Raw genomic sequence first — 18,623 nt, forward strand, 5'->3', positions numbered from 1 at the left:
ATCATTTTTGTTCCAAAGGCCATTTTGATTTGGCCAGAGAACAAAATATTTCAGTACTGTATCATTTTGAAATTACCACTCTTTATATATTTCTATATCCTTATTTAAAAAATTTAAAAGGGTTTTAAAAGTTGCAACTTAAAATATAGGGTATAAAGTGAAAAACATTTTCTATTTGTATTTCAGCTTTTTTAAGTCCATTATATAAATAGAAACCGATACACTCTAGAATATAAAATCCGCTGTAGCACATTGGCAATTCTTATGGATTAAAGAATCCAGGTTCAAATCCTGGCAGCGGAAAAGTTTTATTTTATTTTTTTAAAGATCTTGTGGGTGGCCCAATTAGGAAAGCAATTTAAAAAAAAAAAAAATTTATGTTGCAAAATTAAATAAACTGCTAATCAAATCATACACTCCGAATTTCAGTGCTTTTATTTTTTTCTTTCGATAAATCGCTTTCAGTTTCAGATTTATGCTTTTTTTTTTTTTTTTTTTTTTATTTCAATAAATCGCTTTCAGTTTCAGATTTATAAAGGATAATTTTGCTTTCGTTATGCTGTGAATACTATCAGAGACTATCAGTACTATCAATACGATCAATTATTGAGTAAGGATTACAATTGATTTTCGAATAAATAAATAAACTGAGGATTACAATTGTTGTCTATGCCTTGTGAGATGCAAGTGAATTAACACAAATTATTTCTCAGAATTTACTAGATTGTTAATTATTAATTTTTTTTTTTAATGAATGCGCTGATTGTATCGGGCAAAAGATTTTACAAAAAAGTTAAGTAGATTTGTGATGTGAGGTTTTTAATATTTTGGTATTTCAACCAATCACAAGCCCAAACGGAAGGTTTCAAATTATTATTTTTTCATCATACATAATATCCACAATTTTTTTCGGTAAAAGGGAGAACCTTGTAATAGCTTTTTTATGCCACTCCCAAAAAAGACGTTAAACTTGAAATTGTACGTGTATTAAGTGGATCAAGATAATGCAGTGAAAAAATGGGTGCGAGAGAATTATTACCATTTAGAACTTAATAAAATTTATAGTACTGAAATTACACGTACAATTAGTCATCACAAGGAACAAGAAAATGCTGCAAGTACCTTAGGCCATCATCAACACTCACATACCTCCAATTCACAATACTCAAAATCCCAACACTCACTTTGTCAACCTTAACCTTCCCAACACCACTCTCCCTCCTACTACAAAACCCCAACTTCAAATCAGCCACAACACCACTCGCCACCGCACCAGAGCAACAACCCGGAGAAGGTAACTCCTCCGAAAACCACCCCTCCGCCCCCGGAGAGAAGCTCACTTTCCCTTCACAATCCATCATAGTAAACACCCCTTTCCACCCACTCAAAACCACATTCCATGTAATTTTCACATCCTCCAAGACCGCAACCATAGAGGAACACTCGTAGTTCACATTGTCAACATCGAATTTGAACACCCCATTTGGATCAAAGATTAGTTCTTCACCCGGTTTTGCAATTGTGACAATGTTGGAGCTTTTTGTACGGATGTTGATAGTGAATATAAGATTGTTAAGGGAAAGTTTAGGCTTACATGGTGTTTGGACTCGGCGCTTGGCTGCAGTGTGACCAATTGCATAGAGACGATGGTATGGAACATGATGAACTTGTTCACCCAAGTCCGTGAAGTGTAGGTTAGGGAAATGGGTGTTGCAAATTGGCTTCCAAAGGTAGTCTGAGGACATGGAAATGAACCAGTACTTGCACACACATGAGGCTATGGCTAGTGTTTTTGGGTCAAGGTAGTCAGCAACAAGAGCAAAGACTTCCCATGGGGGTGTTTTGATTGGGAAATTGAGAGTCATGGGATCAAAATCAAATTCAATTGCTTTTGTTTTGTAAGACTGTGATACCCCTTTTGGCTTTTGTGTTTAAAACTTCGATCTTATGAGAGAAAAAAACGGTTTGTGCAGTTAATTATATGTGAGGTTTGAAATTGTTTTCAGGGTCTTGTGTGCAGGTGAGGTTGAAACGTGTAGGGCAGGGGTGTTTTGCATGGGGTTGAGTTGCCACGTTACTTTGGATGGTGAACACGTGAAGAACTCAATTGTGCACGCGTAGCTTTCATGGGTTTGTTTTTAGGGTACAAACTATTACACACGACAATACACATAAGCACAAAACAACTGAAATTATGCATTGGAAACACAATTACTTCACATTCCCCTCTTTTCTAAGTTTAGCTTCTTCAACTTAGTCAGCACACTTTCTTAACAGCGTGACCTCAACTTTTATTTTTTGGTAACAAATTTATTTGATGCGGTGGTAGAGAAAAATAGTAGGTAGATGATTGTTTATTCTATTATTCACTGGCAATACCGTTCTAATAACTGTAAAATTTGTTATAAATATAGTTACGTTTGTATCATTATTTTAAGAGTGTGTTTTATTTTAATGGATCAGTCAAGCCATTTTTATAAGAAGTCAAGGTACATTCAATTTAATATTTTAGAATTTTTATTATTTTCCGAACGTATCGTTCCAATTTTATCGGATGTCCCCAAAGAGACTTATTTTTTATATTTTCCGAACGTAGGTGTAACCTTAAAGGCTTAAATCCAAAAAAGAAAAAAGAACGGAAAAGAAAAAAAAAAAATTCAGGACTCCCTTGAAACTTGATGTAGGGGCTCAGGCCCAAGTGACCCAGAACGACCTATATGTAGGGTTTAAGCCCAAGTGACCCATAACGGCCGAGACAACCCAGAATGGTTCGTGTAGCCAAGGCCCATTGTTGTTGGGCCAAGACCAATTCACTAGTAGATGTGCTAAGGTCTAATCGCAACGATCGGGAAATGTACTGTGTTTGGGACCACGTTTGGCCCAGTGCAACTTGATGACCAAGGGAATTCAGCAAGAGAACAGAGCTGATTTAGGTTAGTAACTGATCATAGTTAATGCCTTTGAAAAATCCGCTATTGAATACTATTCAATGTCTGGAATAAGTTTCGAGAGAATCTTCAGAGGACATGATTATTCTGGGTATTGGAGGTGAAAGTAGGATTGCGTGGAAACCAGCGAAAGGTAATAATTTCAACCCCACTAAGAGGAGGCTATATACATAACTAAAGCACACAGAGTTAGGAAGGGAAAAAATTGGAGAGAAATGAAAACACAGGAGAGTTGAGGGAAACCAGAGGGAGGTTCTTGCATTGGGCTTTGGAGGAGATAAACCAGGCAAAGTTTAGAGCCTAACCTGTAGGATTATGATATAGCTCACATATAAATAAATTGGGGCCCAAATACCATCACTTGTGTAGTTTTTAGAGACTACACTTGAAATCTCTTTAATTTAACTAGTAAGTTGCTCGTGTGATGCACGGATAATATTGTAATATTTTATATAAGATGATTTTAGAAAATGTTATACATAAATTATAGCACAATTGTTATAGAATTTTGTTAGTATTGGGGTTTGGAGGAGATAAACCAGGCAAAGTTTAGAGCCTAACCTGTAGGATTATGATATAGCTCACATATAAATAAATTGGGGCCCAAATACCATCACTTGTGTAGTTTTTAGAGACTACACTTGAAATCTCTTTAATTTCACTAGTAAGTTGTTCGTGCGATGCATAGATAATATTATAACATTTTATGTAAGATGATTTTAGAGAATGTTATACATAAATTATAACACAATAGTTATAGAATTTTGTTAGTAATGAATTCATTATAAGAAAAAAAAAATTATAAATTACACATACATATCCGTTTTAATTATTCAATTCAAGTAATGAGAAATCAAAAAACAATTCTGGGGAAATATTGTAGAATAAAAGTTTATATAAAATGTGTCTTTATATATTTTTCTCCTTAATTCTAAAACAAAATATACGTCTCAAACACTCACAATCAATCACATCCTTTGCAAAACTCACAAATCTACAACATTTGACCTTAATATCAAAATCGTAATTGTCACTGTCGTCACTCAATATAAAATGTAAGCTCCCTTAATTCCTTGCCAACTCATACGAGTTAGGATTAAATGGGACAACAATGTTAGAAGTAGGTGTCATCGAAAGATTGAAAGTAAATAATTCATTTTTGGTCTATTGTGTTTGACATGGGATGGCATGAAAGGGTATGAGTAGGCATATATAAATGAGTAGAAGTGCAAGGGGTGAAAATGGTGAATTGAAATGCAAATAATTTTGTATGTATGTGTGAAGGAGGAAAAATCTTGAAACGTTGAATTAAAGGATACAAAGAATATTTACTTTTTAATTAGAAAAATCTTGAAATATTGAACCAAAGGATACACAGAATATTTACTTTTTAATTAGAAAAGTCTTGAAACATTGAACCAAATAAAACAAAATTTTATTTTCTAAAAAAAACAAAATTTTATTTAATTTGATCTTATCTTTGATGTGGCACTTAAGAACTCTCTGCTTTTATATATATATATTGATGATTGATGGGTTCCCACTTATTTATTTAGCTAAAATAATTAATAAAAAGGATATCATTAATAAAATAATTAATTTTATTTTATCTCGCTAAAATTCAATAGGTTTCAGTTAGCTCAATTGGTAAATTTATAGGGTTCAAATCCTGCTACACCAAAACCAATTGAAATCTTAACTTGAGCAATTATCATGGAGTGAATGCTATAAGTTTAAATTCTACTGTATCTAAACATTCAACTTTATGTTAATAGCAAATCAGCCTCATTAGATTTTTTTATTTATTTTTAAATTAGTGATTTCTAGTAAAAATCATGTTTGCGTACAAAATCTCAATAGCCTAATTCAGAAGCTTGATGATAGAAAAACCAAAACATAATTCTGAAATCGCATTATAAATACATCAACAAGAATCATCTCATCTTTACACCCCAAAAAAAAAAAAAAAAAAAAAAACGAAATTACTTTTACTACAAAGCGAAGGAAAGAGGGCAAATGCCAAGAAAAGCCCCAAGTCCCACCAAAGCATCTATGCTATTGATTCTATTGGACCTAGAGAACTCAATCTTGTTTTTAGTTTTGTCATTCTAGTTTCGTGGTGCTGGGTGAGGATGCGATAATGCGAAGGTCTAGTGTAAATTGGACCAAACATTAAATGGCACATCAGAAGAAATAAATGGTGTATTCTGTGAGATCTTTTTCATTGTTAATGCACGTACTAACTACCAACATTGATATGATCATTCACTGCCAAGTACTTTGTTATCTGGTTCTTTCTATTGGGAGAAATAGGGGGTTTGATGTGAATTCCTCCACCCCCACTTATTGTAAGGGAAAAAAAAGCCCATATAATTATTGTCTAAATAAACTTATAAATGATGATATATGATTTGAAATTAATCAATAATAAAATAATTTTCTAATTGAATTAATTGGAATCCAAACCACTTGAAAATTTACACAAAAGTGCATTTGGTTTTGCTTTTTTCTTCTAAATTGGGTAAATAATTTTCTATAAATTATCAAATTAAACTTTTTATTGAATAATTAACAATATTTTTATAACACTTATTATTCATTAAAAGTATATAATGACTTGCCACTTAAAATTTGTTGTGAAAATATTGTGAATATAACATTTCTTATTTATTTTTTAGAACTTTTCTAATGGTTATATAAACAAAACCTAAAATCTTTGGTCACTAAAATAAGAGAGATTTTAGTCTCCTGTTTTAAAAAGAATATAAAAAGAACCAAACGTATAGCCAGATTGTAAAAGATTCACTTACCTAATAAGGAACACACAAACAAATTATATATAGATTGCTTGGCCATAAAAAATATAAAAACTATAACATCATACAATTATGTGATTTTTCTATTCAATGTCACGTATAGAAATAGGCAAACTCCACTTACTTATATTAATATTATAGGTAATAGTACATTAATGAGTCACAAAACACCAAGCTCTTATGGAATCCACAAGAACCAAGAAAGCGGGTTTGGTTAGAGTTTGAGATGTTTTCCATGATCAACTTGGTCATTGATCCTACCTTCCTTTGGCTTGGCCAGGTATGGAGGAGCTTTGCTTAGGTTCTGGTCACATATGTTACTGCCATTTGTCTAATCATCAAGATTGTCTACTATGTTTCTCTTTCGGGTTTGGAGTGGAAGAGCAGCATTGCGAGTAGCATCTAAGGATATTGGCTGTGGACGAGGTTAAAAAAAATATCTGTAAGGAAGAAATTGTACCGAATGCCAGCCATGAAAGAGTCACAACTCACAAGCACTTCTAGAGTTAATGCCATTGCCATTAACTATTTATGTATCTTTTCTTGTTGTCTATCTAATGCCATTACCATTTGACATGTATTTAGAGGCACAAGAGATGGTTAATAACTTAGTATGTATTGGGATTGAAGTTATTGGTAATTTGGTAAGTTACTGTTACTCTGTGCTTTTGGACGTTAGTTTGACCAATAAATAGTGCGCACTATGTACATTCCCGTGACACTTAATGCTAGGCATTTTATTCAAACCAAAGGTCAACACTTGCTTAGGTTATTGGAGAAACTAGCCGTAGTTCTGCGCGATGGGCAGATAATGCTTTAAGTTGTTAGGTGAAAAACCTATATAGAATATCCAAAATATTTTAAAGTAATATAACATAAAATAATGTTGCAATAATATGAAAGGATTTTTGTTAAATTAATGATGTAATACAAAATTAAGGGATGAAGAATTTAAACTATAAATAAAAAGTTAAATAAATTAGAAATTAGTTATTATGTAGTGTAATATCTTCTAAAAAAAAGTGGTGTAAGAGAAACACACACACACACAAAAACTATTTTTTTGCTGAAATTTTTAATCATAATTTTTGTTTATATATTGACTTGGAGTTAGCATAAAAAATTTGTAATTTCATGTAAATGTTTAGTTTTTTTTTTTGAAAAATGTAAATGTTTAGTTGGCTTATGGAAATATCATCTAAAGTTTATGATATCACATTTATGTTATTAAAGTATGATAGTGGTAAGTTAAACACTCAGTAAAAATAGTGATATTTTATTAATAGAATTTTATTATAATCCAAATATGTAAAGAAGTTAAGGTGTAAAGATAAATGAAAAATTACTCTTACAAAACGCTACATGACAGAATCGCATGGTCTCTAAGGTGATTTTTTTTTTCTTTCTTTTATATATATATATATATATATATATATATATATATATATATAATTATTGCATACTTATAGATAATTAATGTGCATTTACTTCATTGACGCATTCAATGAATTAAAAGTTTTACATAAATGCAAACTTTGATGAGGTGGAAGCCTAAATGATAGAAGCTCAACGAATGTGTCACTTGGCAGAACTTCATGCTCTCTCCCACATGAGGTCTCTGCTTATATATATTTTGATGTTATATTTACAATATTTTCACACATTTTCACATTCTAAGTAATAGATTGTTATTGATAATTATTGGTGGGTTAAAAAGTAATTTCAGTAGTAAATTCAATTTAGAACCAATAACAACTAAATACCTAAGATTTGTTGTGAAAGTGTTAAAAAAATTGTGAACGTAGCACTTCTCTTTCTCATGTGTTGCATGTGTACTGTGATTAAGGAACACCTTAATTCAAGCCAATAATCAACCTCAACACACAATTGCTTTAAAAAAATTGTTATTCCGCCAAAGAGGACAACAACAATTCATATGAAATAATTATTTTAATAGTTTATTTTTCTTTTAAATGCTATTAGCTCGGGACTGGTTCATCCATCCTCATAATGTCTACCGTGAGGCGAACGACATAGTGGATGGCTTAGCAAAAAGGGGCAGGGACTAGCCTAGCAAGATTTTTATGCTTAACTTTAGTGTGTAATAACTTATAACTACATCTAGGATTTATTGAACTTAGGTGCTCCTAGCCTCCTAGTCCTAGAGAGGACCAAGCTGCTGTTGTGTAACCGTATGTTTGAACTATCTATAAATAGAACTCCCTTTTGCACCCAAAAAAGGGAAAAAAAAGAAAGAAAAAGATCATGATCTTAAACATGTCACTAGTGGGGTCATGGATTGTGATTGTCGGGACTATAAAGAGAATTGATAACTCTAACCTCACTATTCGAAAAATCACAACATTTTCATGAGGGTTTTACCTGTTGAACATTGATCTATTGTACTTTACTCCAAGAGAGTCAAGTTGTGTGAAGTCTTTCACACCTCATTTTGTTGCTTGGGAAAATACTAGTTATTGTTTCTGCATTTTGCTTGCAAATACACTCAATTTCACAATATACTTGGGTGTCAACTTATGATTTGATTACATCACATACAGTGAGAACCACTACTGTATTGGTGAAAAAATGGATTTGGATGCAACCCTTATAAGTTGATAATTAATCATGTTGTGGATTGGCGTGTCCCAAGAGTTTCTCTTATTTCCCACATGCACTAACTTAATGGGTATGGGGTGAGACAAACTCATCACACCATACTTAAGACTATTGCAACTTTTAAAAATAGAAAAAAAAAAAAAAAAGTTCTCTAAATTTTACAGCCAACTCTTCGTTTCCCATAACCTTCTAGGTAATTTTATTTTGAATTATATTGGTAGATTGAACCCACAAGGTATGGCAAATTTGTATTTTTTTATACATTGCTTGAAGCAAAGATAAAGCATAAACACTCAGTTTGTCACAAAAATATATCATACTAACTTGCTACGTAAATGAAGTGTGAAGGAACCAGCCTTTTTCACAGAAAGGAGAGCAGAATTACATTGCACCACGCAAGGAGACTCAATTAAATCATCCCAGTGAATTCCTAGTCCTAAACAGAATATTTAGCACAAAAATAAGATGATGATAATTTTGAGATACATTCTGCTTCCTGAACAAATGCAAACAAATATTTGGGAAAAAGGTCCCTGTATAGGTTATTTGTTCAGGTATCTTGTTATACATACACCAATTTACAACCATTACAAGGAATCAGAAAACAAAAGAAAAACGCCTCAACAATATTCTGCAAAATGAAAAGCCGCCTGTACAAGATTGACTGCCGTTTGGCTAAAGAGGACAGATTTTATCACAACCAATTGCATCAGGAAACATGACACAAACGCTCAAGGTCAATTGCATCTTGTATTAGTTGTTGAACCTTTAAAAGAATATTGAAATTGCATCAGATATGCTACAACTAGGGTTGGCAATTTTTAACCAAACCCATTAACCCATCAATTATTCATCTAATTTGGATAAGTCTTGACTCAACCCAATTAAGCATTTGGGTTGAATGGGTAAATCCACTGGTTAACCATTAGACACCCAAAATATTTTTTTACCTACTCTGAAATTTAAATGCTTAACAAATTAAAAGAAAAAAAAAATCTAAACTAAACTCTACTCCTACTCCTTATACTTAACCAACTACTAGGGCCAAAATGGCCAAATACCACTGTTTACTGAAATATATATATCAATCTACCACTGTTTTCGAAATATGTAGAGATTTACCACCTTTTTGAAACTTGAATTTGTGAAACTCGAGTTTGTTGTGTAACTCGAGTTCCGTAAGTTGGAAAATTTTTCTATGAAAAACTCAGGTTTCCCAAACTTGGGCCAAAATGGCCCATTAGCATTAATTTTTAAACATTATAATTAGTAGGTACTGTTTCTAAACTATATTTTTTACTTACATCTCGAGTCTAAGAGAGTCGATATTAGGCTATAAATCGAGTCTTTGAGACTCGATTTTCATGGTCAGATCAAGTCTGATGTGGCATCTTTTCCACGTGGACTCTACCTGAAAATCGAGTATCTGACACTCGATTTATAACTTTCCCTTGTTTTTCCTTCTCTTTTTTTCTGAGTTTCATTTCCTCATTGCATCTGTCTTCCGGCACAAGGTCAGCCACCATAGGCCCATCGCCGCTGACCAGCAGCGCGACCCAAGCGGCGCTACCCAGGCGGTGCGACCCAGGCGGTGCGACCCAGGCGGCGTTACCCAGGCGGTGCGACCCAGGCGCGCAGGTCACGACCTGGGTCGCGCGCCTAGGTTGCGACCCAGATCGCGAACCAGGTTGCGATTTCTGGGATTTTTTTTTTTTTTTGGTGGTTTGTAAATCGAGTCTCTAAGACTCGATTTTCAGGTGGTCACCACGTGGATAAAATACCACATCAGACGTGATAGACCTTGGAAATCAAGTCTCAAAGACTCGATTTTGGCCCCCAAAATCGACTCTCTTAAAGTCGAGATGTTAGAATTATGTTTACTTTCACACCAATGCCTACTAACTATATCCTCCAGCAATTGTAGCTAATTGCCCATTTTGGCCCCAAACTTGAGTACCCAAAAAGTAGTAGATCCCTACATATTTTCGAAACAGTGATAGATTGATATATATTTGGACAAACATGCTATTGTGTCATTTTGGCCAACCGCTAGAGTCCCATATCCTACACTTTCCTTCTTCATTTTCCTAGTTACCAAACGAATCTTACACTGTAATCCATCTCACCCTCTCTCACATCAAGGCCTCCATAGCCAAGGACTGTCACTGCTCACCACCACTTTCATCTATGGTACCATGACGGTTTCTTCGCCAAAGATGACACAGACGAAGCTTTTGGTTACAAGACACATGCGCCATAGGAGACCGCCAGTGTTGTCATTGAAGTCCCTTCTTCTCAGCCAAAAAGACGCATCGTAGCTCTGAAAAAGAAAGACTTGGCCAACCCTAACATAAAATCCCCTTCGATTCCCCATCAAGATTGCATTGCCATTAATGCCCATAGCAAAACCTCTTTTCACATAGTTTGTTATTAGTGATTATAGTGTGCTAACAACCACGGACACCTCGATTTGAGAAAGTTGATATATTTCAATAATAGTTTGAGATTATAGTGTGCTAACAACCACGGACACCTCGACTTAGCAACAACAATGCTGATAGATTTAGCTACCTTCCAGAAGCCGTTTTGTTCGTGATACTGTCATATCTTTCCTTGAAAGAATGTATCGCTACAAGCTTTCTTTCGCGAAATTGGAGGGCACTCTGGACTGGAATGCATTGCCTCGATTTTGATGATGCTATTATTCCTAGTGTAGAAGGTTACACGTTTAAAGTATTTGTTTTGAACACTAGAAGAAATAAGACTTAATACAATGAAAAAAGTCGTTGCAATAACAACTAATGTCGTTGTAATAGGTGTTATTGCAATGACAAAAAAGTTGATGCAAGCTGTTGTAATATACTTCGAGGTAATAGATTTATGCAAGACTAGATTTTCGTTGCAATAAATTCTATATATTGCAACGATTTATTTCAAAAATCTCGTTGCAATAGGTTTTTTTTATTAAAAAAATAGCAATAGGTTTATGCAACACTAGATTTTCATTACAATAAATTCCATATATTGCAACAATTTACTTTGAAAATCTCGTTGCAATAGGTTATTTTTCTATTAATTTTTTTAAAATTTAAAAAATAAATAAATCATTTTTTAAATAATAATTTTTTCATTAACCTGTTTTGCAATTCAAAAACCATATCTAGGTACCATACTAACAAATTAAAGATATGCATAAAAGATGAAAAATTTGAAATACTTCAATTCAATTAATATGTTAAAAAACACAAATATATACACAACTTGTTGAATTTACATTCAAACACATAGTTTCAAAAAGTATGCAAAAATCAATACAAAATGAAAGAAAACTGTCTTCCCAAAGGTGTTATCTAAGTATGCTTCACGACTATTTCATTGACTTACCACCTATTTTGGAAAAAAAAGAAAAGAAAATAAGTATAAAGTTGAAAAACATCATATATATACAACACAATGATAGCAATATACACCATCATTGATACTAAAAAAAAAACACATACAAAACAATACTACTTGAAGACTGTACAATTAAACAAAGAAAAATAAAATTAAAATTTAAAGAGAACCAAAAAAATTACCTGAAAGTTAGAGAGAAAATCTTTAAACTAAGAAAGAGTCTCTCCAAGGAGACTGAAACTGAAATTTGAGTAAATTTAGAGTTAGTAGATATGAGAGTGAGATGGAAATTTGAGAGATAAGTTTTGTAGTTAGTAGATAAATTTGAATTTTTAGGTATGCTTAAGAAAGAGGGAAAGTGAAATGAAAAAAAAAAGAGGCGTGTGGGGGGGGGGGGGGGGAGAGAGAGAGAGAGAGAGAGAGAGAGAGAGATGTGAAAAGCATGGAGATAAATGTGGGTGAGAGAAAGGGAAACTAAGATGAAAAAAGAAAAAGAAGAAAAATGAGGTAGGCGTGAGATAGAGAGAGAGAATTTGAGATTAAAAAAAAAAAAAAGAAAAAAAAAAAGGAGATAGAGGTGGGTTAAATAAAGAGGGAAAATAAGATGAAAAAAAAAAAAAGAGAGAGATAGGTGTGAGTGAGTTAATTTTGAGATGAGAAAAAATAGGAAAATAGACATGGTGAGAGAAAGTGGGAAATTGAGCTGAGAAAAAAAAAGGGGATAGACATGGGTGAGAGAGGAGAAATTAATGAAAATAAATAGCGCCAATTCCTCAAATTTTCCTGCTACTCAATTACTCACCTCTATTATATCAACAAAATTTGATATGAAATAAAGATTTAACATATTACAATAATATAGTTCGATGTTAAATAAAAAATTACCTATTGCAATAACATATCTCAATGTAAAATAAGAGTTAACTATTACAACAATAATTATTGATATAATCTCACATTGATGTAATAAATTTTTGTTACTATTACAACAACAAAAAACCTAGAGATGTAATAGTATATATATTACATCTATTTTTTTTTTGTTGCAATAATACTTGTTGTATTATGTTTTTTTTTTTTTTTTTCTTGTAGTGGAATGTATTACAAGTTCGTAGATAAGCCCATATTCTTTCCTCCCAATCTCAAACTCTTTGTCGGTCAAAAATTTCTTCGATCCAAGACTGTCTTCCAAAGGAACTTGGATATTGGATTTCTATGCTGAGAACAGAGACTATTCAAGAACTTGATTTGCACCTTGAGCCATGATCGGTATCACGCTTGCCCTGTAATATCTTCTACGGTAGAAAGCTGGTGAATTTAAAATTGAAGGACGAATTGTAATTGATACTCAGAATTATTTTTTATTCTTGAGTCTTAAGATTCTAAAATTAAATGTCTTGTATGAAATGAAAGATTCTTTGACTACCTTTCTCTCTTCCTGCCCAGTTCTTCAGAATTTAAGTATCAAAATTAGGTTTCAAGACTTAGAAGGGCTCAAGATTATTATTTCTCTACCTACACTGAAACAGTTTCAGTGCAAGATTCTTTTCGATGCACCATCTTGTAAAATCAAGATGGAAACCCCAAATCTTCTTTTTTGTGAATTTAGAGGCCGTTTAGACCCTTCTTTGGAGTTGGAGAACCTTCCAAGTTTGGTAGATTTAGAGTTGCAAATAGAGGTGAATCTTGGTTCCAGTGAAGATGAATATTGACGTAGAATATTTGGGTTCTTGGAACCTACCGTTAGAGTCAAATTCTTATCATTAAACGTAGACACTATATTTGTAAGTTTTTTACCTTCTATCTTTAATTAAATTTCAGTTTGTTCTTGTTTTTATTTGGTAATTGTAAATTATTAAATATATATTTATATGGGTTGTTGTATCCAGTTATTGTGCAGGCTCTACAATCAAGACGGTATAATCTTTTCTAATTTGTCGTGTTTGAAGTTGTATGGAGGCTATAGTTCTAGATACAATTTGCTTGCGGTTCAGAAATTCCTTGCGATGATTCCAAAATTAGAGTTACTATGCTTTGAGTTGACGAACAGGTCAAGCTACTATGAAATAGGTGATGGTTTTTTAGATAATCCATTGTCTGTTCCTCAATGGAAGTTGTCCAGTCTTATTACCTTCTGTTGCAAAGGGTTCTTGGGACTCAGAGATGAAATAGAACACACTTCCCAGATATTGATGGCTGCCACTGAGTTGAAGATACTATAAATAATGGTTGAAAGTCGTCTACCAGCACGAAAAAAGGCACAAATTCAACAGAATGTAAGGCAGATGCAAAGGATCTCCGAAAATTGTTAAATTATTTTTGAGGAAGGGCAATTTGATGACTTGGATTTTTTGGAATCCATAGAGTTTTTCAAAGACAACAAATTTTGACGATTACATTGTTCTGAAACTATTAATACGGTTTTTTTTAGTAGTGTTGATGTAACAAACCGTACTACACTTTTTTTTTTGATAGGATGTGCTGCACTTTCCTTTTATGGAATAAATTTGACGAATGATTTTTCTATAGAGTAAATTTGATGAATGTTTTTTCTTGGGATCTTTTTAGTGCAAAATAATGGGCTTGCTAAATTGGTTTTATTTCAATGTTTTTATACTTGTAAATAGGGCTTGCTGGATTGGGCCATGTTTTGGGTTAACTTATTTTAATTTAGGCTTTCAAGCCAAGCCCTTCACTGGATTAGGCCATTTTTTGGGTTAACTTAATTTAACTTAAGCTTTCAAGCTACTAGTTGAGTTCCCACATGATGTGCGGTGCAACTTATTATTAGTTTTCTCCAATATTTCAATAAGTTTCACCAAAAATCTTGTAAATCAACTAATTGATAGCTCAATTTCCAATAGAAACATTTAGGATTCAAATCCCTACTCTCAACTATCGATGTATAAAAATGATATTTCAATAAATTTTATTGTAAAAAATTGTAATCTTTAGTTATATTATACATAGACAAAATAGAAATATACTAAGAGTAGTATAGAGATTTGATCATACCATATATATGCGTGTTTACAAATTGAAAATTGCATGATATAGTAGCTAATATAGATAGGCATGTTTCATGCCTACTAAAAAATGCATATATCCTTCAATTTTTTTTTTTATTATATTCTTGATTGTGTGTTACTAAAAATTTTTCCCCCTTTTTTTGGACATGGTTGCAATTGTTGCAAAAACAACTAAATTTGAGTAAAAATGTCATATTTCAAATCAATTGTTTCTCACATAAAAAAAAAACCAATTGTTTCTCATATAAATCTTTAAAAAAAAATGATATTAAAATTCCATTATGCTTAAAATAATTAATATAACAAAGTAAACATATTTGTTATATTAGTAATCTTTCTAATTACACAAAATATTACAGTGTTAGTTTCACACACACACATACACACACTTGCGTGCGAGCACACACACACATACAAAGGAGTTAGGAAATTTAAAGGATTAAGATTAATTTTAGTGAATTTACAAATATTTAATTTTTTTCTTGGCTATTGTGACAATTGTTGTTAAAACAACTAAACATGAGTAAGAATGTCATATTCTAAATTTATTATTATTCCAACTAAAAATTATTTTCTATACAGAGTTTATAAAAATAATAATATAAAATTCATTTAATATAAATAATTAATGCACAACAATAAATAATTAATATATGCATTTACTTTATTGGCTAATTTAATGAACTAATATTTTAATATAAATGCAAATTTTGTTGAAGTAGAAAACTAAATAAAGAGAAGTTTAAGGAATGCACCACTTGACACAACCTCACACTCTCCAACATGAGGTTTTTGATATTTTATGTAAGACAGTTTTGGATAATGTTTTATATATAGTATAAGAAAAAGTAAACTAAATTAGAGTAAATAAACATATATATTTTGAAATATTAAAAATTAGTTTAGTAGTTTCACTGCAAATTTGGCATTCTCAAGGTAAGATTAATTTTATAAAAAATTATGAAAACAAAGAATAATGCAAAAGAATAATGGGATCATGAAAATCAACTAATTTGTGTTGTATTCACATATTTCATACCATGAAATTAAAGTGCCCAACTCTCTCACTATTTTTTACTCATCAGTAGTGTGACATTACAACATGATATGGGCAAGTGCGTATGCATATATCTTATAGATGATTTAAAATTAAACCATGGTAGAATATGACTCTATATTGCACAACAAATATTCTCTCTACTTATATACCCAAAACAAAAGCTATCCAACAAAATTACCTAAACCTAAATCATATTTAAGCCCTTAATTTTGAAAAGAAAAAAGAAAAAAATTACCTGTTGGGGTTTTGACATCTTGATGGTAGTGGGAGAACTGTATAACAGAGGTGGTGACCCCTCATATTCTTTTTTTCTCTCTCTTTCAAATGTTTTGTCAGTCTCAGGTCTTTTATTTGGTAATATATAGTGAAACAATGCATATTATTTAACAATCTGCAATATTTTTTTGTCTCTCTATCTCTCTTCAGGACTTTGTCTAATTAGTTATTACTATTAGTCCTTAATCATTATTATTTTTTTGTTTTTTTTTTAAATACTAAAACGGTATGTATGATGAAAATACATGAAGAAAAAAGAATAGAGAAATGTGTAGTGTAAGCTTAGTCAATTAATGAGACATTAATGAGAAAACAGTAAAATAAATTAATGTGAACTTTTGGATAACATTAAAAAAAACTTAATGAAAGAGGTAAAAAAAAAGGCTAAATGCAAAATTAGAGCGCCACTTGGCAAGACCTCATGCACTCTTGCATGAGGTCTTTGCTTTTATTATATATATACAAACCTAAATTATATTCAATTCCCAGATTTGAAAACGAAAAGGGGGAAAAAAAAAATTTACCAGTTATGGGTACATGGCCTGTCTCTTTGATGTTGGAAGATTTTTCTCTCCCCAGTCCCCATTCCGGGCCTTCTTTGTTTACCGTTCTGCCAAGGTTTTGGGTCTGCAAAATTGTTTTTTGAAACTTTTTGATTTCATCGCCTCTCTCTTTCTCTGCTTCTTTCTCCGTGTACTCATTGCCTCTCTCTGTATCGCTGGGATTTTTTAGATCTTGCAGTTTTTGATCTCTCAATCTCTCTCCTTCTCTGTTCTTTGTATTGGAAGTTTTTTTTTTTGGGAGTATTGCAAGCCCTTTGTAAGTTTTAATTATATTATAACCGATTACGTTACCTTTTATACCGAGAGGCTCTTAAACGATGTTACAGCATTACCAAACAACATAATTTATCACTTTTTAATTTGTATGTGTCTGAATTTTAGATAGCCACTTTTCCTACATGGCAGCACCTCTTTAATTGTAGGAATCAACTTTCACCCAGCTTCTGCTATTATATATAGTATGTGATATATCTCTTGGGCATTTAGGCCAGACCAATCTAGTTTTATTCTTTCCCATATATTAAAAACAAAAAATAAATACACATAAGGCTGGGCTAGAAAAGCAAAATACATACCACCTGTCCATTTATAAAACACAAACGTCCATAATTTAAAATAAAAAAAGGCGAAACTACATTATTGGTCCCTTAAGTTTACTTATTGTGCACTTTTGGTCTCTGAAGTTTTAAGTGAGCCATATTGGTCCCTAAAGTTTAAAAAATGAGCATTATTGGTCCCTCCGTTAACTTCTGTTAGTTTCTTTATCTATGTGTCTAACGGAATAATGATATAGCATTTTTTAAATGACATGACAATCCTTTTATTATTAAAAAATTACACATTATATCATTCTTTGCTCAAAAAAGAAAAAAATACACATCAGATATTTACCCATAAGAAACAGATCAACCCAAATATTTGGGTCTTTCAACATATCAAACCCCTTATTTTAGAAACAAATCTAACAACATAGAGAGAGAGTTGCACACTGAAAGACCTTAATGGGTTTGTACCATAGCTACAATCGTTAACCGGAGCCAAGAAAGACTCTAACGACGGTGACCTCTGTCTCTAAAACAGTAAGAGAGTCCTGAGTCCTCCCACCGTCACATCGTCGTTTGTCCTATATCATCTTCTCAACGTGATGTTGTACTCTCCAGCCGATGTCATCTTATGGGCTTAGCCAAGTTGAAGAATGACAATTCATTCTAATGGACTAACCATCTCTCTCACCAAAATGATTATAAAATCACAAAAGTCAAAACACCTCAAACTAATCAAATCCTAAGTTCATAATTTAAAGAAAGCTACTGCAGTGCAGTGTAGTAGGAGAAACTAGAAAGAAGAAGAAGAAACAAATGGGCATAAAAATGGGAAATTATCAGTTAAAGGAATGGGAATTTAATAATAAAAGTTTGCCATGTGTCATTTAAAAAATGCCACGTCATTGCTTCGTTAGACACATGGTAAAACAAATTAACGGAAGTTAATAGAAAGATCAATAATACTCATTTTTTAAACTTCAAGTACCTATAGCGCTTACTTGAAACTTCAGGGACCAAAAGTGCACAATAGATAAACTTAAGGGACCAACATTGTAGTTTCACAAAAAAAAAAAAAGGTAAAATATTATTTTGGTTCCTAAACTTTACTAAAAGTTTGTTTTTCAATCTTAAACTTTAAGAAGTTCATTTTTCATCCTTAAACTATTGAAAAGTTCATATTTCATCCCTAAAATATTAACAATATTTCATTTATGCCCTTAAATTTACTAAAAGTTTATTTTTCATCCCTAAACTATTGGAAAAAAGCTTTTTTTTTTTTTCATCCCTATTGTTGTCTCTAAACTTTTGAAAAAACTCTTTACAAATTTTAGCGATGAAAAAAGAACCTTTTAAAGTTTAGGGACGAAAAAC

General features: G+C 32.1%; 2 protein-coding genes across 2 annotated transcripts; one reads left to right on the forward strand and one right to left on the reverse strand.

Moving 5' to 3' along the window:
- Positions 1 to 1,035: 1,035 nt before the first annotated feature.
- On the reverse strand, positions 1,036 to 1,922 carry LOC142609426 (putative F-box protein At5g04010). Its single transcript, XM_075781008.1, has one exon. It carries the CDS (start codon positions 1,863 to 1,865, stop codon positions 1,086 to 1,088), a length of 780 nt encoding a protein of 259 aa, XP_075637123.1. The 5' UTR covers positions 1,866 to 1,922; the 3' UTR covers positions 1,036 to 1,085.
- An 11,263-nt stretch (positions 1,923 to 13,185) lies between these two features.
- Positions 13,186 to 14,001, forward strand: LOC142609229 (uncharacterized). The gene is made up of 2 exons (XM_075780826.1): positions 13,186 to 13,458; positions 13,669 to 14,001. Exons 1-2 carry the CDS (start codon positions 13,186 to 13,188, stop codon positions 13,999 to 14,001), a joined length of 606 nt encoding a protein of 201 aa, XP_075636941.1.
- Positions 14,002 to 18,623: the final 4,622 nt, after the last annotated feature.

Source organism: Castanea sativa, chromosome 9, assembly GCF_040712315.1.
Source record: "Castanea sativa cultivar Marrone di Chiusa Pesio chromosome 9, ASM4071231v1".
Classification (NCBI taxonomy): domain Eukaryota; kingdom Viridiplantae; phylum Streptophyta; class Magnoliopsida; order Fagales; family Fagaceae; genus Castanea; species Castanea sativa.

What these genes read in the sequence shown, in the direction of transcription:
- LOC142609426 (XM_075781008.1), bottom strand. Translation starts at nt 1,865, where the DNA reads ATGACTCTCAATTTCCCAATCAAAACACCCCCATGGGAAGTCTTTGCT.
- LOC142609229 (XM_075780826.1), top strand. Translation starts at nt 13,186, where the DNA reads ATGAAAGATTCTTTGACTACCTTTCTCTCTTCCTGCCCAGTTCTTCAG. An exon ending in ATTTAGAGTTGCAAATAGAG is followed by an intron (nt 13,459 to 13,668) that starts GTGAATCTTGGT and finishes TGTTGTATCCAG; the next exon opens with TTATTGTGCAGGCTCTACAA.